General features: G+C 38.5%; 1 protein-coding gene across 2 annotated transcripts; it reads right to left on the bottom strand.

The window, feature by feature from the left end:
* Positions 1 to 287: 287 nt before the first annotated feature.
* On the bottom strand, positions 288 to 22,060 carry fs(1)N (female sterile (1) Nasrat). Of its 2 annotated transcripts, XM_019841652.2 has the most exons (17): positions 21,816 to 22,060; positions 20,682 to 21,180; positions 20,161 to 20,459; positions 19,770 to 20,077; positions 17,566 to 18,267; positions 17,133 to 17,381; positions 16,761 to 17,073; positions 15,791 to 16,624; positions 13,917 to 14,432; positions 13,234 to 13,445; positions 10,670 to 10,808; positions 10,190 to 10,467; positions 9,670 to 10,035; positions 9,143 to 9,490; positions 6,716 to 6,869; positions 6,370 to 6,596; positions 288 to 566 (listed from the first exon to the last, which is right to left on the bottom strand). In XM_019841652.2, exons 1-16 carry the CDS (start codon positions 22,021 to 22,023, stop codon positions 6,373 to 6,375), a joined length of 5,649 nt encoding a protein of 1,882 aa, XP_019697211.1. In that variant the 5' UTR covers positions 22,024 to 22,060; the 3' UTR covers positions 288 to 566; positions 6,370 to 6,372. The 2 variants fall into 2 exon arrangements, with proteins under 2 accessions (XP_019697211.1, XP_011140153.1); XM_011141851.3 differs by lacking the exon at positions 288 to 566 and having other exon boundaries at positions 5,169 to 6,596.
* Between the last annotated feature and the right edge of the window lie 317 nt (positions 22,061 to 22,377).

The raw sequence follows: 22,377 nt of genomic DNA on the forward strand, positions 1-22,377 counted from the left end.
TGTACATCTTTATAAAACAATTTCAGCCTTTTCCATGAAGCACTTCTCGGCTTTGCATTATTTATCGACCGAAGGTAGAAAGTGTAGAGGCAGCTTGAACGCGCGCGCCGAGCAGCGAGCAACCAACGATAAACGCTGCTGCTGCCGCTGCTGCTGCTGAAAGGGACTGCCACGAGCTGCAATCGGCTGCGTCGAGTGGTTATCTTACACATGCGCATATAATGGGTGTTGCGGTTAGTTTTGAAGGATTTTTTGCAAAAGAAAAACGTTTATTTTTGAGAGTCGTCAAATTATATTTTATTCAAAATATTTTCCATCGCTAGCTATAACTTTTTCCCACTTTTCGGGCGACAGGTGAATTCCGCGATAAAAGAAGTGTTCGTCCTTCGAAGCAATCCGTTCATCGAGTCATTTCTGTATTTCTTCAGGTATTTTGAAGTGCTGGTCAGCAAGGCTGTGCCGCATAGATCGTAATAAGTGGTAGTCGGAAGGAGTACAATCTAGTGAATACGCGGCGTGTAGTATGAACTCCCATTGATGTGCCGGTAATGTATCCTTATCTGTTTCTGCAACGTGCGGTCGAACATTATCGTGCAACAAAATTATTTTGCGTTTTCTTTGAGCTATTATGAGCTGGACGTTTCCGGTTTAAAGCGCGACATCGATTCAAATCGATTAATTGTTGATAACGCACAGCAGTGACTGTTTGATTCGGTTGTAGCGACTCATAAAACACGATGCTTTTCATGTCACCAAATGCACAATAAAACCTTATATCCGTGGATGTTGCGTTTTAGAGTCAATGTCGATGGTTGACCTGGACTTATCCACGACTTTTTACGCTTAAGATTATCATAGTAGATTCATTTTCATCTCCAGTTATAATTTGAATGAAGTGCAAATGGTTAAACGATTTTGAATGGCCAATTCAGACAATATGCATGTGGAACCTATTTTCCTTATTTTTGAATCTTTCCCATTGCGTGTAAATAATTTAAAACGGTTGATTTACCAACATTTAATGCTTTAGCTAATTCTTGAGGCGTTTGAGCTGAGTTTTCATCCAATAGTGCCTGCAATTCGGCATCTTCAAACCTTTTAGGTTGACCTGAACGTTCTTTGTTTTTCAAATCGAAATCACCATTTTGTTTTTTAAACCGAAATCGCCGATAGTACCGACTAGTACTCGTATGTTTTAACCGATGGATGGAGAAAAGTCAGAATAAGTTTCTGAGATGAATCGATGAGCTTCAGCAGCCGTTTTCTTCGAATCGAAACAATAAAGCGTTAAAAATGCTTCTTATTATGCTCCATTTTCAATCGCACAAAAAGTGTGGTTATGTTTACGAATGCACATGCCATGTGTTAAATTATTTGTAGAAATGTCCAAGCTTTAAAATGGCGCGTACTAACTTTCAAAATAACTCTAGTAGATTTATACAGGTTGTGTGAAAAGTTCGCGGAGCGGCATCTATAAGTAAACGGTAGAATTATAAATTGTAGTCGGTTATATAGAATCACTCTTCACATGAACCTAGGTTAGGTTTCATTTCCATCTGTCAATTCTTTCTGTGTTTACAAGCCAATTGAAGTTGACGTGTCAGTATATTTGTTTGCAATGGAAAATTTGAAACAGCGTGCAGTGATTGAGTTCTTTGTTAAAAAAGGTTTAAAGGCAATAGAAATTCATTCCGAGATGGTAAATGTGTTAGGGGAATCTGCTCCTTCAAAAATAATGGTTAGTAAATGGGCACTTGAGTTTCAACGTGGTCGTACAAGCATTGAAGATGATCCACGCAGTGGACGTTCAAAAAGCGCATCAACACCAGAAATCATTGAGCAAATACATGTTATGTTTCCGAAGATCCAAGTATGACTACGCGTGAAATTACTCATACCATAGGCATTTCAGATGAACGGGTACGGCATATTTTGCATAATTTGCGTAAAGAATTACAACTGAAAAAGGTGTTTGGAAAAGTGGTGCCACATACGTTAACAATTCAACAAAAACTCGCTCGAAAGCAAATTTCTCAGCGTCATTTGGATCGTTTTAAGAAGAATAAAACCGATTTTGTGCGTCGTTTTATAACTATGGATGAGACTTGGATCTATCACCATGATACTAAATTGAAACCGGAACGTTTACAACGGACTGAAGCTGGATGTTCAGCTCCAAAGCAAACAAAGCATGAAAGATCAGCAAAAAAGGTTTTGGCATCAGTTTTTTGAGATGCTAAAAGAATTTTGTTAATTGACTATCTGGAAAAAGGTAAAACAATAAACTCTGAATATTATTGTAACCTTTTGGATCAATTGGACGCAAAAATTGTGAGAAAAGACTTGGTTTGCAGCACAAACAAGTCATTTTTCACCAACACAACGCACCTGCTCACAAAAGTGTTTTGTCAATGTCTAAATTCAATGAATTGAAGTACAAATTGCTTGATCATCCACTGTATTCTCCAGATTTGGCATCCAGCGACTTCTATCTGTTCCGAAACCTGAAACAATTCCTCCGTGGAAAGCATTTTTTGTCCAATGAAAAAGCTATAGCAGCCGTAGAGGCATATTTCGCAGACCTTCCAGAAACACACTTCCACGATGGAATAAAATTATTGGAGAGCCATTGAGCCAAGTATATTGAAGTTAATGGAGACTATATTGAAGAATAAAATAATTTTTAGAATTAAATATTCTTTATTTCAGTTTCGCTCCACGAACTTTTCACGCAACCTGTAGCTATATAGCCATCTACAGGATGGCCTATGTAAAAGGCCCACAAGTCCATAACTTTAAAAGTATTTAAAAATATTTAATAAATCAAAAAATTCTTCATAAGCAAGTTTCATATATTCGAGAGGCCTCTCTAATTACACAAACGTAAAATCGCCCCCTCTCCCCTTTAAGGGAGGACGGGAGTAACTTCATAATTTTAAATGGAATCCCCTATAAAATGTTGCATATTTGGACTCTACGGAAAAAAAACAAATAAATTTTATCTGAAACATTTGTTTGGAAAATGCTTCCATTAAAAGTTATAAACATTTAAATCTTTAGCGATTTTATTCATGATTGAACTCCATTGACACAAAGTTGCGTTCGCGATACAACAAAAACAAAAAAGACCTTAGAGTACTTGATGTTAACCAAAAGAAACATAAATAAATACATTTATCGGGAAACGTAAATACAGATCACAGTTTACTCTAAGGTCTTTTCTGTTTTTGTTGTATTGCGAACGAAACTCTCTGGCAATGGAGTTCAATCATGAATGAAATCGCTAAAGGTTTAAATGCTTATAATTTTTGACAGAAGCATTTTCCAAACAAATGTTTCAGATAAAATTTACTTGCTTTTTCCCGTAAAATCCAAATATGCAACATTTTATTGGGGGTTTCATTTAAAATTATGAAGTTATCCCATTAAAGGGGAAGCGGGAGCGACTTTACGTTTATGTATTAATAGTTAGAGAGGCCTCTCGAATACATGAAACTTCCTTATGAACAATTTTTTGATTTGATAAATATTTTTAAAGTTATGGACTTGTGACACTTTACGTGGGCCACCCTATATATTAAGCCCTCAAAATTAACCGGAACACCTAATAAAATCTGCAAAATCGTTCCATCCACCCTCTCGGATGAAATTTCCGTCGGCTCGAAATCGTCTGATCGAGATGGAGCGTTTTCGTCTTCAACGTATCAGTTTGCGCGAATCTCAACTTTTCTCTCCGATGAGATTGATGAGGCATAGAAGGGGAGAGGAGATGACAAATTTCGCCGTGCGAATATGAAGTGCGACTCGAAAATTGCGCTTCGTTGATTTTCTATTGAGTTAATGACGGATTCACGGAGCGCGAAATTCCTCGAAGAGCGTGTACCATCACGAGAGCGGCATCGTTCTGGGAGCGAGACGAAGCGCGTTAACCTAAGCCTACATTGCTCGGCGCGAGTCATAGTGTCTGTAGGTCAGCAGGGCGCGGGTCGCATTCCACACGGGTGCCGCGAATCCCTCTTCCTCGGCGAACACCGCCGAATACGCGGTTTGTGTATTATTTATTACGGATCATCATTTCACGGCGGAGCGTGCTTAGAGCTGCGAGCTCCATCCGCACAAAGCTATTGGGTTGGCAAATAAGTTCGTTCGGTTTTTTAGAGTAGAATAAAACACAATTTTTTGATACACAAGATAAATTTTTAATCAATTATATATTGGCCATCTTTATCGATGACCTCTAGCCATTTTTCTACCAACTTCATTATGCCGCGTTCGTAAAATGTCTGGGGCTTATCGGCGGAAAACCAATCCAGCTGGTTTTTAACGGCCTCTTCATCCTTGAAGGTTTTCCCGTTCATAGAGTTCTGCAGCGACCGGAATAAATGATAATCGGCAGCGGCAAGATCCGCTGAATACGGAGGATGAGGCGAAACATCCCAGCCAAGCCGAAGCAATTTGCTCCGAGTGGTCAATGACGTATGAGGTCTAGCGTTGTCGTGATGGAAGACGACACCCTTGTGATTTGCCAATTCTGGACGTCTTGTGCGGATTGCTTGGTTCAATTTCGTCAATTGCGAACAGTATACAGTTGAATCAATCGTTTTGCCTGACGGTAATAGTTAGTAATAGACGACACCCTTGAAATCCCACTATACGGAGAGCATTCTTTTCTTCGGATGCAATACCGCCTTCGAGGTTGTTTGCGGTGGCTCGCTGCTGTGTCCCCGTGATCTTTTGCGCGTTACATTATCGTAGACGACCCATTTTTCGTCAGCCGTCACTATTCGTTTAAAAAATGGGTCGTTTTCTTGGCGTTTCCGTAGCGAATCGCAGATGGATATGCGTGTGGTCAAGTTAGCCTCGGTTAATCGATGCGGCACCCAAACATTAAGCCGAGAAACGTATCCCAGCTGGCGCAATTGCTTTTCTACGCTTGTGTGGGATATATTCAATGTCGTAGCAATCTCTCGTACCGATTGGGATGGATTTACTTCGATTATAGCCTTAATGTCACTTGAATTAATCTCGGCCGGGCGACCGGAGCGGGGCGCATCATTGACGCCGAAATCTCCAGAACGGAAATTGGCATACCCGTTCTGTTAAGGCATCATCTCCATACACACGGCGTATCTTTTTATGAGCATCCGCAGCTCGTTTGCCTTTCTTAAAATAATAGAGCAAAATCTGACGATAATGCACGTTATTTATTTCCATGTTCACAGCTACGCAGCACAGTACAATACTGATGTTAGCCAAACCAAACACAACACAACATAAACAGTGAAACATAACCTTTCAAATGTATATTCGATTTGCACGATAGCGCTGAGAAAAGAAAAGCGAATCCTCATGAAACTTGCACTAAAACAAAAACCGAACGAACTTATTTGCCAACCCAATACTTGTTCATTATTATCGGAGCGCCGAGCGCCGCCGCCGCGACGGCTTACCTTCACGCCGGGAATTGCCTTTGAGAAATCGCAAATGGCTACTGCATTCCTTGCCTTCGCGATTTCCATTCAATCCGCGCCATAACTCTCCACGTAACTCTCTCGGCCAGATGTGATATTTCATAAGGCATCCATGCCCGCGGAACAGGAGCCAGCGGAGGGAGAGGCAAGGGGCGCGGAGCGAATTCCGTATACGCTGGAAGATCGATTGCACGTGGAAAAAGGAACGCGGTAATGACAATGACGTGCCTGCCGCCGCTGCAACGTGCGCTCCGGCGCATGATTAAACTCGCTTCCGCGAGTACGGAGACGTGAATCGTCGTCCATCGGCGGGTCGACCGAAAAAAAGATCGTTCCGCGTCATTCGCCATAGAGGGGAGAAAGGCATGAGACGTCGACCGCGTGACCACGAAAATGCAAACAAAACTGCATGAGGTGGCGCAATCTTGAAGGCAGCGAACGTGTCGAGAGCGGCGGTCGCTTCTTGCCGCTGTGGTGACGGCAACGGACGCGACGCGACGCGATCATCGCGTTTCGCGTGGCGACGGAATGTTAATTAAAGTTGATTAGTGAGTAGGAGTGAAAGTTGCAATTGTCGCGGTTGCAACTTAAAGGGTGCTTGCTTTGAACAGACACGTTCGTCCAGCTATCGTATCTCACACGAACAGTTTTATCGCGATTTTTAGTTTACAACAATTATCATACCATCGCAGGAGAATAGAAAAATACGTCGATACAATCGCATGCAATCGGTAAGAGTAAATGTTAAAATTACTTTTGTAATCTATTGCAACAGTTCGATCTCTCCGACAAGATGTACGGAGTTACGCTATTACATTAAATATCGCCGGTTTCTCGCGCGACTGACATGTATTGGTTAAAAGTAGCGCGCACACATCACGTGTCCACTCAATCGTACCTTTTAACGCGTCGGACACGCGTTCATCGGGCAGGAGCCCGAGGAAGTTAGAGTTGTCAAGTCTAATTTCTCGCCGTGCATCTTCGCTTCTAGGATCGTCAATCGATCCCCATTCACCGCGGCCAGGTAGTGTTTCTTCTTCATATACGTGTACTTTCTCATTTGAAACTTGTACAATTGATCGACCTTCATTTTGATCGAATTCCTGTACACGAAGCCTTCGATACCTTGCAACAGATTTCGCGAAATGTAATTCGGTCGTACACGATCACGACGGTATGTGTCTTTTTTTCTCGAGTTCTTTTCTCTCGCGTTCCTTCTTTTTAATCTTGAAATTTAAATTTACCTCGATATTCATAGACCCGGATAGCCTCATTATTCTCGATGAAAATTAGTAGCGTCTCGACGGATCCGTCGAAATTCAATACCAAAAAGGACTTGGGTCGATGCGCTTTTATGATTTGCAGGATCCTCGTTTGCGAAGCGTCATCCTTCAAAAACTTGATGAAACGATACGATTGAATTGATGTATATCGAAATTATGCTGAAACGCAATCTTTCTTCGCAAAGTATTAGGAGTAATTTAGTTTTGGGAGTTTTTTTTCTCAAAAACTGATTTACTTAAACAAGCTAATAAACGAATACCTTAACCAAAATGTTTTTCTTCGTTTTCTACAACTTTTTTTCATCTTTTTGGCATGAAATGGATTTCGCGACGATAGAAAGATTCTTCTTTGGAGTTAACCCATTTTCAACAAATTTTCGCACTTGTTCGAAGTTATGAAAGTGTATGTCCTCTAGAACAGGGGTTCCCAACCGGGGGTGCGAAAAAACATTCTTGAGGGTGCGAGGAAAAATGATTGTAATTAATAGTAATTAAGATGAATTCTGGAATAATCTGGCATTTTTACCATCAAATTAAAAAAAATTTTATTAAAATTATATATTTTTTATGTATCTGTATGTATATATTCATTACATATCACTGTACGAAACTTAATACCGTGGATAATAATTTTATAATACCAAAATGATAGTTAATTTCTATAAAACCATACTATGTAATAATTAAAGATGTGCGAACTATTCGAATTCGAATCCGAATCCCCATGATTTGTATCCAAATAATTCGAATAAGAATCAAATACTTTATCGTTTGCGTGCATCAGCTACAAAACGGGCCATCTGAGCCTGTATGTTTGAACCCTTAACTTGTAATTGACTTAACTTATAATTAATAACTTAATTATAAATTACTTTAAATATTTAAATATATATTTTACTTTAAGATGATATTACAATATTAATATTCCTTTTCATATTAAAATCTTTCATCATTATTTGCATGTTTAATAGTCATGTTAAATTTTTTAATGATTCGATTCGACTTCATTCGATTCGATTCGTATTCGAGTGAATTTCATATATTCGATTCGATTCGAATTCGAATTTAAAAATGAAATTCGATTCGATTCGATTCAATATAAAAATTCTTGATTCGCACATCTCTGGTAATAATAAATTATTATAAATTAACTTCTTACCTTAAAACTCTAATAACTAATTTTTACCATAAAACATACGAATAATTTTTTTTATATAAGGGGTGCGAAAGTTTATTAATAAATTTTTAGGGGTGCGAAATACAAAAAAGGTTGGGAAACCCTGCTCTAGAGTATGTTGCATCGCCCGGAAGAAGTGATAATCGAATGGAGCAATATCTGAAGAATACGTGAGGTGAAATCGAACATTGTCGTGAAGAAGGATCACTTTACCTCGTTTACTCGCAATTGGTGACCGTTCTTGATTCAATGCCCGCTTCAATTTGTATAATTATTGTCGATAACGATCAGCGGTGACAATTTCATTGGGATTTAACTGTTCATAATACACAACACCTTCTTGATCCCATCAGATACATTGCAATACCTTTGAACCGTGAATATTGCGTCTCGAAGTGAATGTTGCTGGTTGACCTGGATCAACCCATGACTTTTTTTGTTTGGGATTATCGAGATAGATCCAATTCTTCATCCCCAGTAACCCCCCCCCCCAGTAACAATTCGATACAAAAAATTCTTCACTTTTGTCTGGCGATCAATGAAATGCAAATATTCAACCGGTTCACAATGGCATTTCTGATAATTGACGTGGAACAACCAACCCATTTTCTTTCTTTGTGAATTTTTTCCATATCATGTAAACGTTTAATAACTGTTGTACGATCAACATTTAATGCTCCGGCAAGTTCTGAAGTGAATTGTGCTGGATTTTCGCTCAATAATGCTTGCAAATCTGCATTTTCAAGCTATCTTGGTTGTCCCTAGCGATCTTTGTCGTTAACATTGAAGTCATCATTTTTGAATCGTCTAAACCAATATTCGCGTGTCTTAATTGATGGAACAACATCACTATAAGTCTCTATCAGAATTCTATGTCCTTTAGTCGCCGTTTTCTTCCGATTAAAAAAATAAAAGCAACGCATGTCGAAAATGCTCTTTACGAAGCTCAATTTTTAAGATGATATTAATACGTTTTTTACTGCGTCTATTGTTAGTAAATGATTAAATATCATGGAATAATATTAAAGCATTAAGAAACGATAGTTACGGTTGAACTGTCTTCGACAAACCCGACATTAGTGCCATCTCTTGCCAAACTCTCAAAACTAAATCACATTCCTAATAATTTTCGCGCGATAAACTACAATATACCACAAAGTTAATGCGCGCGCGATGCGTAAAGCATAAATTAGTAATTGCCCTCAACTTACGTAAATGTGATTTTGACTGATTTCCTCGTTATAATACACGTACACTTCTTTCTTGAAAATTCCTACTTTGTAGTTTAATAGACTGCTGCAGTTGAAGCAATCGTTTGGATGCATACCATTCAATGATCTACCTTGCACTTCGTAGACGAAAGTCTGATTTGTCGGCATAATTGGCTCGTTGTATAAAATTGAATTTAACTTTTCTTGTTCATAAGAAACTAGAGCCTCCAATATGCTCGATTGCAGATTCGATTCCGGCACAGTCGCAGTCTCATCGTGATTCATCGCTATGAACGTATTTTGATACGTTCTCATAAAATTAGTCACATTACCGAGCTCCAACATATGCTACGAAACAAAAGAGCAGCGAGTAAAATATAAAAATCGACCAGATTGAATCAGCTAAAAGAGAAGCTAAAGCACTCTTATATTCGTAATTAAAAGGAATCACTTGAACCGCTCGCTCGAAAAACACGACACGTCATATTTGTATATTCTTTAATAAAGTAGCGCGATAAAAGACCCACCGTCAGTCTGCCATTTTCCAACTTCCATATGTTGTTAAGATTTCTGCCGCAGGCGCGTTTCGCGATTGTAAGCATATATATCGTGCGGTTCAATCTGTAGAAGGTCCATTGATCGACCAATCCGACGTCGAACACTTTGTCGGCCTCTATGAAGTTAGTCGAAGTATATTGCAGAAGCGTCACGCTGCAATTGCCGTGATTTACCAGTAAATATCCTAAATTATCCAAGTCAATATTACGGATGTTGTGGATGTCTCCTTCGAACTCCAATATTTTCAAGTATTCGAACGTATCGAATTTATACAACTGATTCGCAAAACGGCACTCGAGCACGTTTAAAATCTCGCATATGCTATCTAGATTCTCCTGCGAATGATAGAATTACGTTTCAGTCAATGGTTTTTTTTCCTCGAAAGAACGGCTACGTTAAAGGGAATGTTTGCTGTGTCAACAATTTTTTCGAATATTGTCAGGAAAACATTACAAACACGATACGTTTTCGGAGAATAATTTTCCTTACGTTTATCTCTTTGATAATGGAGTATAATTCGACACGTTCTTTCGCCAGGATGATCGACGCTTCCATGATATTAATTTTGTTTAGAAATTCACTTCCGTTAATATTCTTCTCAAATGTAACGTTCCCGTGTACCCGCCATTTCCCGTGTATAATCTGTTTCGTTTTGCTTGTTTTCATCACTGCTGTTCCTTCCCAGTTAATCGGGTCTATTCCGTTTAGAAGACCTAAAATCCTGAGGCTCTTATCAAGGATCACTGTATCTTTGAACGTGAAATTTCCTAGAAGTAAAACAAGAGAAAAAATTTAAAGAAAAAAGAAGAATCACGTTATGATATCGTTGTCGTTAAAAAATTTTAACTCTAAATTTCTGAAACGTTGAGGTAGCACAGATTTAGTAGAATTTTTCTCTTGAATCAATACTGTGGAATGCATAGGTATTTAGCGACATTGTTTACGATTCATTTCGTCTCAGTTTTTTACCAATTAAAGTCTCGTTGGCATTTGTGGAAATAATTTGATTGAGCTTGAAACCGTTTATATAATGAACATTAAAGTCCTTATACGCGTAAACGTTTCCTCGAATCTTTATAATTCCTGTAACATTCTGGTCGTCGTCTACCTGTAAGAAAAATTATTTATCATGAATTTGAGAAATTTCAGAATCTGAGAAACCTCCATTACATAATAATTGATAAAAATTATAAAATATTTAAAAAAATTAGCGTTCTCTTCCATTCCCTAATATTCTCTTATAATATGTAAAAATATAAATTTATTAGAAGGTTGCATTGAAAGCCGCTGATTTTGTGTTTTTTGAGCACTTATTTCAATAACAAAATATGTGAATACATTAATCAAAGTGTTTGACCTCGGAAGCTGTGACTTTTTCTACTTTTCTGGCAGAAGTTGAATTCCGCGACGAAAGAACGGTCTATCTTCCGAGCCAATCCATTTAGCAATCCAATTTTCGACTTCTCCGTAATTATGGAAATGTGTATCTTCCAAAACGTGTTGCATCGATTGGAACAGATGGTAATCGCTTGGGGCCAGGTCCGGAGAATATGCTAGGTGCGGGAGAACTTCCCATTCGAGCACCATCACTGTTTGTTTCACAGCTATAGCAACATGGAACCGAGCGTTGTCATGAAGAAGAATCACTTTTCGGCATTTGATGTAATTGATGATTATTTATGCATCAAATTATCACTCAAACGCTCCAATTGTTGTCGATAATGTTCAACGGTGGCTATTTCGTTCAGTTTCAACAGCTCATAATACATGACAGCCTCCATATCCCACTAAAATAGAAAGCATTGCTTTGTGACTATGGATGTTTCGCTTTGGTGTCGACGTTGATGGTTGTCCTAGATCAACCTATCATTTTTTTCGCTTTGGATTGTTGAAATAAATCCTCTTTTTATCTTCAGTTACAATTCGCCACAAGAAATTCTTCTTTTTAAGCCTTGCGATCAAAGAAATCGAGATAAGAGAGAAAACGATTAGCAATGGCATTTTTGGCCAATTCACGTGGCAGCCATCTTCCTTCTTTCTGAATATCTCTCATAGCTTATGAACGTCGTGAAATGGTTGATTTATCAACTTTGAGCTAATTCTTAAAGTATTTAAGTAAGGTTTTCTCCCAACAGAGCTGGCAGTTGTTCATCTTCGAACTTTTTCGATTGACCTGGCCGTTGTTTGTTGTAAACGTCACCAAACAATCATCACTTTTGAATCGTTGAAACCAATCTCTACATACTGTTTCCGATAGAACAAATTCACCATAAGTTTTCGCGAAGAAAGTCGATGAACTTCAGCTACAAGCAGTTATTTTGATTTTTTTTCAAGTCAAAGTAACGTAGAAGTACACATCGGAAAAATAATTTATCACGTTCTATTTTAACCCTTTCACTGCTGAATTAACTTCCCTTTTTCCCCGAGAAAATTATTAAAATATTTGGTAGTCCTATGTTTTTTGGGTCGCTGATTACGAATCTAAAGCCAGATTTACAAAATTCAAAATGGCGGGTTCAATATGGCGATCATGATGTACAAAATTAATGAAAATTCCAATTATTATTAAATTATTAAATTATTATTATTAAATTAAATTATTATTATTAAATTATTATTATTATTAAATTATTATTAAATAATGGCCAGGTCGTAATAAGAACATATGATTCTAGACGATGGAACTCGATCGAGCTGGAAAAAATTTATGTGGGAAAATGTTCAATACCGCATATTTATGCTTACTAGGGATTAAACATTCATGTTTGAGTAAAATAATATTAATAGTATGGATAAGATGGAGCTACAGAATGAAGAAACTAGGAAAATAGAGCTAAAAGCGCAAAAAAATCAAATTCTGACCGTTTTTGTAGAAATATTTGTTTATAAAAAAAAACCTAACCTGCAAAAAAATACTAAAAAAATATATGTTATAGTACAACATCAGAAAAATATTTGGTGAAAATTTCAGACCTCTACATTCAATACTCTCCGAGGAATCGATTTTTCCCTAAAAAAGCATTTTTTCTACTTTGATTTGTTACAAATAATCACAAATGAATAATTAGGTATAAAAACCTATTGGAGTATGTTGAACAACTATTCAGTTATCTAGAAAACTCAAATCCCCGATTAGTTCTTCAAAGTTATGTGATTTACAACGCAGAATTGAATCAAGGAAAGGTGGGAAGTATACTTCCCACTAATAGTGAAAGGATTAATTCGGTTATAGAAAAGCACTTGTATAGACAAAGGATGGCATCTAATGACTGAATTGTAGTGGGAAATATTCACACTTAAAAATGACATAAGAGACATGCCCACAGCATATGTAGCTAGAGCCATTTACACGTGAACAGCGGCTTTCAATACAACGTCCTAATAAAAACATTTTAAGATAAATCTAGACACACACACACACACACACACACACACATACACCGATTTATTTAAATGTTTCGAAAATTTAACTTTTTTCGAGATTTATTAAGTATATAAGAAATGACATTACTCCAATTCGACGTTTGTCTTACCGTGAAAGTGTCCGCGTAGATATTATTCAGAACGTAGTTGTTTACGTGTCCACGCAAATGGATGTGTTTGTAAGTGACTTTGATGCACATGAGGGTCTCAATCAGGATGAGCTGGTCCGTATGCAACGGAATCAACTCGTGCATTTTCAAGTCATTGACCTGTACGACTTTTACGCTCGCTTGAGAAGTCACATTGTCGAGTGTCATCCGCTCTGAAATGCAAAATGTTCTCCATTAAGCGGCGAAATCGTTCGGTGTAATAGTCGACGTCCTGTGCGCCATCACGCGAACGCTGATATTACATGGATACCCGGTTTACTGACCGCAATGAAGCGTGTTCTTTGGAATCGTATATGATTATTGGTTGCAAACGACGTGTAGCAAACTATTATAATCGCGACACGTCGTTTACAACCGATAATTAGTTATCACGGAATAGACCACAGTCGGGTAAAATCGAGCGTACAAAAGCGAAACTTTGAAAACTAACCATGCAAACCATATCGATGATCGAGCAAGAACCGATCAATTAACATTCAGCCTATTTCAGGCGAGTGCAAACGAACATTCGTTATGATCCTTTGCGAGACACAGAAACAATTCGATTCTTCGAGAATGCAATGAATACAAATGTATCCCTTTTTAGTGCGACTACGTTTTCTTCGTTATCAAAATAGAATTACCTCCAAAATGTACGGGTGCGTCAAGAGGAATTGCGTTCTCCCGTAAATCTTTCATATCCACTCCCATGATGCTGCTCGTTTGTAATTTTTTCTTCACCAGAACATTTTTTCGCAGGTAAATGCCTTCTTTGAACACTACTTTGGAGTCGATTGAAAAGGGTTTATCGATATAAACAGCTTTCTCGCGAAATTTAAACAGTTCCAAGTCATCCAAGACGCCATCGATGGTGAATCTATCGTTGAATATGATCAGTTTCTTGAATAATTTTGTTCCGGATATCGTAACATTCGAGTGACTTTTGGCGATTGTCCTCTGCAGGAAATTGTCGAAAAACATTCCCTCAACAGGTCCGCTCACGTCTAATCTCGCGACGGAAGTATTTCCGGTGAAACGGAAATCACCGCGAAGAGCGTAAGAGTTATTTCCGAGCGGTTTAATTCTATCTATAAAATCGCTTAAGAATATGGCTCCGATCTTGCCGGTAGTGTTGAAACTTTCCAAGACGGTGATTGAACCTGAAAAGATAAATTTTTATTAGTGCACTAAAGTCGAGAGAGAAAGATTAAAGGAAGAAAGGAATATTGAAAAATTAAATTAAATAGTTCAACTGTACTAAAATATAAAATAAGAGAATTCAGTTAGAAATAATAGAAATAATTATTAAAATAAAGCTTAGACTATACAGGATGAAAAGTTATATATCATTTTGCAAAAATCGCAATAATTATTAAGTTATGATAATGATTGAAAATGACATCTAGTGGTTCTTTTAATTGATAACTTGAAAATTTGCGCACTTATTTGCAAAATGGTACATGACTTTTTTTCTCAGTTTAACCTGATTAATCTTTACAATTATTCATCTCCAAAACATCCCGGACACCCTGTATATATACAGGATATCCTATTTTAAATGAGCCAGGAAAAGTTTCGAAAAATATAAAAGGTATTAAGAAACGTTTTAGACAAAAATGTTACGGATCCAAAAATTGTATGGTTTCGAAAGGAACATAAAACAAACTATATTATTTTGTTTACAGATGGCGCCATTTTCGAGATATTCACTGATCATTATTTTTCTTAAAGGGAAACTCTAATTTCTTATTACATCATCTTTTTCTACCAATTAATTTTAACAACTTTTGTCTGAGACATTTTTTTATTTGCCTAATATTTTGAGATATTTAAGGAAAACTTGGTAACTTTTCCAACATTTAACTTACAATATCTCGCTGATTATTTGTCAAAAGAAAAAATAGTATTAGACTTTTTTACCCTATTTAGTCTCAAAAATATATTGTTACAATAGTGCCCTGACTTTTGTTAACTTATTGACTTTTGGAAATTTCAAAATTATCAAATTGACAAAAGTCAGGACGCTGTAACAATATATTTTTGAGACCAAATAGAGTAAAAAAGTTTAGTACTATTTTTTCTACCGACAAATAGTTAGCGAGATATCGTAAGTTAAATATCGAAAAAATTATCAAGTTTTTCTAAATATCTCAAGGAACATTAGATTCATAAATAAAAAAAATGTTTCTGACAAAGTTGTACAAAATTAATTTGTAGAAAAAGATGATATAATAAAAAATTAGGGTTTTCACTTAAGAAAAGTAATGATCAATGAATATTTCGAAAGTAGCACCATCTGTAGACAAAAATATATAGTTATTTCAAGTTCCCCCTTGAAACCATGCAACTTTTGTCTGTAACATTTTTTTCTAAAATGCTTAGTCTTCGAGATATTTCGCCGTCCCGGTACTCTTTTTACACACTCTCTGTATATAAATATAAAACTAATAGACGTCGGTCAAAGACATCACACTTAAAACACTATCGTAAAGAATTAAAAAAATTTTGCCTACGCTACCGTTTACAACAACTGGTCCTCTCAGCACTTGTTCTCTCTCGGGATCCAGAATGTCGTCCACGAAATGGCCGTTTACAAATCGCACGTCTAAAAATTCGCACGTGACGTTCCCAAACGTCTTTTTGCCGGTGTACGTGATATTCCTATCGGTTTTTCGTACGGCATCATCGACGAATTTGGATAGATTTCGACCGTTTACAAAGTCGAGCACCGTCAGATTCTCGATCGTCACGTCTCTCTGGAAGATTACGGGCCTCATGCTGCGTTCGTCGTAAATGTCGAGAACATCACGCCCGTTGATCGAAGACGCCGTTAATACTCCCGTCACTCGCAGGGACTGTAAAGTCGCGTTGCCGCTAAAGACGTCGTCGTAAAGAGATTTCGCGCGCGTCAACAATCTATTGAAATCGTGCATCAGCATGCCGTTGACGAGCTTCGCGTCTAACACGCTGATCTCCAAATTGTCGACCACCAAGGAGCCCGTTAGATTCTGCCGCGTTGAGGCTGTTAATTTCATTAAATCGCTGTAGTTCCACATCGCATTGATCATTTTCGGCGTGATCTCGTCAGCCCGTAACGTCGAGAGCGTCAGACGCTCAAAGTACGCCTTGCGGAAGGTTTTGTTCAATCGCTCGAAGAAAGCCTCGCTCGTGATCCTGTGCTCTATAGTCTCGAAGGAGATCTTGTCGACGATGGGCGTTTTCATGAAAAGGAGTACCTTATTTATGCAGCCGGAGGAAATACTTTGCTCTCTAGTTACATAATCTTTCAATTTGTTCACGGCGCCGAGGTTCACATCGCCGAACGTGACACTCGCCGATATGCTCTTCAGATCTGAAACGAGCAAGGTGCGGTCCCTTTGAGATCTTCCGGTGAAACACACCGCGAGAGGGAGGGGGGGCGAGAAAAGAAAATGATTTTTTTCGATCTGATGACTCGCATAATCGAATAACGTTTGAATAATACTCACAAGGGAACTGTTGATCGGTGTCGAGCGTTACAAATTCCGAAACCGCGTGACCGTTGACGCTTCCGGTTCTAATGTTGGACTTCAAAGTGACTTCACTTGAGAATTTCTTGTTGCCCGTAATTGTCGCGTTGCTCTCGGTCTTCAGCAGAAGATCGTCAAAATCCGACCATGTTTTAGCGTCGATCGAATCTCGCAGCACGATATCTCCCACGACGATCAGATTCTCAAAAATGGCGTCTGTGTTGAGCATGTTGATCTCGTTGAGCGTACCCTCCAATTTGGTTACATTAATGCCCGTTACATTTCCGTCGATCTGAAATCGCATTGTAACGTATACGCTTGATCGCAAAGTGCAAATCCGCGAAATCGTACCTGAAGAATTTCATCAATCTGCAGATCCTCGAAGATAATCTCTCGATCGAGAAGCTCGTCTCGGTTAAGAACGATGAAGTCGTCGATGTCGTTTATCATGCTGACGTTTACAAAATTGATCACGGACAGATTGGAAAAGTATTTTTCACCCGTAACATTGACAGTAATCTTGCTGCGACTCGGGACATAATCCTGTGGATATCGCAGATTATTCAGATAGGCGACAATACCCTCATCGACGATGAGTTGCTAGAAAAAGAAGCATGCCTTATTATGAAGGAAAATGAGCGAAAACGTGATTTCAGCGTCCAACAATCGCGGCACGAAATTGTGATAAAATAAACGAAGAACAATAAATATTATTTCCATTATTTTGGTCCAATGTATCGCAATTTGTTGGACGCTCTGCGCAGGGACAATTAAGTCGTCTTACTCCTTTCACAATCGTGTCTCCAGGAATGAACTTATTTTCATTCTTCCATACTATATTCTGCATCAGTTTGTCCCAGACCACGTCGTTTATCTGGGAAAAGTTCAAGTGCCCATCAATCTCTAATCGCTTTGGCCTGGAAAAGTCCACGTCGTCATAACTTGCGAGCAAATTGTCGAAGACGTATTCTTCCAGCGGGATGCCGTTCAACGTTACAACCGTCAAGTTGTCGGTGTCGACGGAAGGGAAAGACTTTCGGCCGTTGATGAGATCGACCGAGGGATTTGTGTTGCTGTCTGGGGCACTCAAGGTAGACGCGTTATTCACAAAAGCGGCGGTTACGTTTTTCGCGTGCAAGGTGCCGTTTACCAGGAAATCCGCGTTTATCTTAACATCCGGCTGCAGAACTATCTTCATCGTGTAGACGTTGTCCGTGTCTTTCATATTCGATAAGACCGGATCAAGTTTTGCTTCAAGCTCCTCGAGTTTCTTCAAGCTCGACATCACGTTCGTCGACATATCTTCGGGCTGCAAATCCATTGTGCCGACCTTGATCGCGCCGTACTTTACGTCTTTCCCAGTCGCAACGTCCGAAACGTTCGCTCTCGAAAGGTTCCAAAATCCTGTCACAGGATTCTTGAGGTAACTTTGATTCACTTGTGCCTCGGTCTTGTCCAAGATAGCTTCTTGTGTGCGAAACACATCCTGAAAATGTCCCACGCGTTTTGAAGCTAGTCATGCAATACGAAATTCTTAAATCAAAGATCATCCACCAAATATATTTCTTGTTATACCTACATGTGCAAATTATATCAATTAAAAGATATTTATTAAAAGGTAATTATTAAATAATTATTAAAAGATAATTATTTATTTATATTTATAATAATAATTAATTTATATTTATATAATTAAAAGATGTATCAATTAAAAGATACTTGATTATTGTTAAATTATTGAAAATTATTGATTATTAAAAAATTTATTGTTTATGTATATACGGAAAATGCTTGTAAAAGTCTCGGAGAGATGATATCTTATAAATTATCGTAGTTGAGATATACGGGGTGTATAGTAGTAAAAAGTAATGGGACGGTGAAATATCTCGAAAACTAAATATTTAAATAAGTATTTAAGTAAGAAAAAAATGTTTCAAACAAAAGCTGTATGGTTTCAAAGGAAACGTTAAACAACGTTAATATCATTTTGTTTATAGATGGCGTCATTTTCGAGATATTCACTAACCATTACTTTTCTTAAATGGAAATTCCAATTTTTTATTATATCATCTCTTTTTACCAATTAATTTGAGCAACTTTTGTCTGAAACATTTTTTTATTTGCTTAATATTTTTTGAGATATTTAAAGAAAACTCGGAAACTTTTTCAATATTTAACTTACGATATCTCGCTAACTATTTGTCGGAAGAAAAAGTAGTACTAGACTTTTTTACTCTATATGATTTCGAAAATATTAGATTGGTGCAAACATAATTGCGGTTTTTATCACTTTAAATTTGATGCCGATTTTTCTAGTTACCGTTATCTTTTCCAAAATTCTATCTTGTAGGAATAGACAAATTTGTTTCTCGGGAGAAATGTGTGCGGGCCAACGTTTTTATTTTGATTAATAAATATAATGTTTAACTGATATATAAGTCTTTATATTTACTTAATACGTAAAAACCGCAATAACTTTTGCACCGACCTAATATTGTAGCGCCCTGACTTTTTCTGTTAATTTGATGATTTTGAAATTTCCATAGGTCTGTATAAATTAACAAAAGTTAAAGCACTATTGTAACAATATATTCTTGAGGTCAAACAGTGTAAAACAGTTTGATACCAGTTTTTCTTTCGACAAATAGTTAGCGAGATATCGTAAGTTAAATATGAAAAAAGTTATCAAGTTATCCTTAAATATCCAAAAAAATATTAGGCAAATAAAAAATTGGGATTTCCATTTAAGAAATGTAGCGATCAATAAATATCTTGAAAATGGCGCCATCTAAAGAGAATGATATAGTTGTTTTATGTAAAGAGAATGATATAGTTGTTTTATGTCCTCCTTGAAACCATATGACCTTTGTCTGAAACATTTTTTTCGAAAATGTTAGTTTTCGAGATATTTCACCATTCCGATACTTTTCACACACTCTGTGTGTATTTCATACAGACGCAACAAACACGCAAATGACATAAACTCACCTCCAACAAAATCCGCGTCTTCAACATGCTCTCGGTCTCACTGTGAGCAGGGTACGCCAACTCCCTTAGAATCACATCTATCCGTACGAGTGTGTTTCCATGCATAAATCCGACTTTCGGGACAACGACGACTCTTGACAGATCAAAGTCGTCCATAATCTGGCTCGGCAATAGAACTTGCTTAAAATACGACCCTTGCCAGGCCAGCGCAATCTCTGTCAAATTTTCAAATTGCACCAGCAATAGTGACTCATCGCGATACGTGTGGAGCGGCACAGCCGTGATCCATGAGACCTCTTCGATGATCCCTGCGAAACGAAGCGGGAAACATTTTGCAACAATTTCTCTAACTCTCCTTTCGTCCTGCGATTTTGCAATTTCCGTCTCTTACCGTCGAATAGCAGACTCGTCTCCGCGTTGTCCTGGAACTCGTTCTCGAAAAAGTGAAACAGCCGCGCTTTTCTTGCGGCAATCGCCAGATACTCGATGTAACCGCTCTCGAAACAGACGAAATTCGCGAGCTGCTTCGTCTCGATGACTTCGAACTCCTCGTACTTGCAATGTACATCATCGTCTCGCGCCACGTACAAGACAATGCTGTCGTTCGTCTGAAGGGCCAGTATGGTGCTGTCATAAAACGGACAGACCTGGACGTCGGATGTTTCGGGGATGTACAATCGCCGACAAAACCTGCGCGATGTAACTCTGGTTTATACCGGAAAACGTATCTTTTTATTGTTTCGTAAGTTGCAATCTGACGTCAAGTTGAAATCTTTTCATCGAAGTGTCATGAGATTTCGCGGTTAATCGTCGTTTAATTGAAGAAAGATCTTTTTCTCACTTCAGTTATAGTCGCACGCTGCAACGAACGTAATACAATATGGCGCGGCGCGCATACCAACGTAATATTACCATATGTCGATGCGATGATTGCTGTAATCGGAGTGGAAACCGTAAACATCGATGGACGACTGTCCGAGATACACGACGTTATTGTTGAGCAACAATAACTCGTTTTGATCTCCCTTACGAACGATTTCCATGTCTCGGTACTCATGTTGCACCGACAATTTCGAATATAATCGAGTCGCGTTCTCCGAGACTCGATACCAGTAGAGAAAATAGCCGTATTCGGACCCGACGAACAGAACTGCCATCAAATCGTCCGCGTAATCTTTACGTTTCATCTCCTCAACCTTTAAATCGAAAACTTTGAACCGCAATATACGTCCCTCGGTCGTCACATTTGCGCTAAGTTTGATGGACAGATCGTTCAGGTCGACTTCGTAGAAGAGTAAAGTCGAGCCTTCGGCGCAAATAAAATAAGCATTTTCCGTCTGTAAGAATTGCCAATCATTTGTCTCGGGGATATCGGCGTATCTGTGCAACGTAATGTTCGTCACTTCCACCTCTGAAAAAATCCAAGCACTCTTCTCAGGGATTGGTCGATTTATTTGCATAATGGAACGACAAACGTGGATACGCTACATTCTCTGTACAAAAGAAGTAATATACTTACGCTAGGATTAGATGTACGTATATACAGAACATGAAGTCAGTTACCGGTTTTATTGCTTGTCCGCTACGCGCGCGCGGAACAAATCGCAAAAAATACAAGAGCGATCGACATGCGTTCTGTGCGAACACATGTTCCAAAACCGCCAGTGTTCTCTTCGTTGTCATCAGCCTCTGGGCTGATACGGGATTAATTCCGCGCTCGGTAAAGTTTAGAAACGAAGAGCTTTGAGCCTCGAGAGAGAATAACAGAGGACAGTGAACTTCGACTTGAGGCATTGTCGCGCGAAAAATGTGCGATGGGTTTGAGAAAGGTCAGATAAACGACTGAGAAACGTCGTCTCGTTATACTTGCGACTGAAGAAACACTCGTTGGCTCTGGAATGTCCCGTACGTACAGCCGATCGTTGCTTAATTACGCTCGAAGAAACACGCTTCTTCGTTCAAGAACCATAAATTTTGCCCGACGGATTTCACTTGCGATTATCGATGTCGGGTTAATAATAGTAAAATACTTGGCGCGCTAATCACCTTCTCGGTTCCCGGCTCCGGTGCCGAATTCATATTTTTGCCAGATTGACGACGTGTCCTCGCGATCTCGCGGCCGTCGAGGTGATCGAACACCGACGAGAAGCTCGTCCAATGTTCTGGATATGTCTTCGAGATTCAGGCTTTGCGCGCTACTCGCGAGAATCAACGGTAGAACGAGACACACGACGAGAGCCTTATTCGGTAACATCGTGGACGTGAACTGAGACCTGAAGACCGTGAGATTCTCACGACCCGTGTGGCTTGTGAACACTTTTCTCACAATATTATGATTCACAATATTATGATCCTCATCGGGCCAATCTCGACTCGTGTTTATACGACGTGACTCTTCTTTCCAGTCTTGAAGCAGGCATTGATAATATCCGCGCTAGACCCCCCCGAATTCATCGACAATCCGACGATATACTCTGATTCATCGTACATTCGAGTAGAAAATTTCTTCTTCACACACAATATCTATCGAGGGATATAATTAATTTGTACCGTATATTTTCATTCGCTCGTCTGGCGTGTCTATATGTTTCTTTTTATTCGTTATATC

This window comes from Harpegnathos saltator, unplaced genomic scaffold, assembly GCF_003227715.2.
Source record: "Harpegnathos saltator strain DR-91 unplaced genomic scaffold, Hsal_v8.6 scaffold397, whole genome shotgun sequence".
NCBI classification, from domain to species: domain Eukaryota; kingdom Metazoa; phylum Arthropoda; class Insecta; order Hymenoptera; family Formicidae; genus Harpegnathos; species Harpegnathos saltator.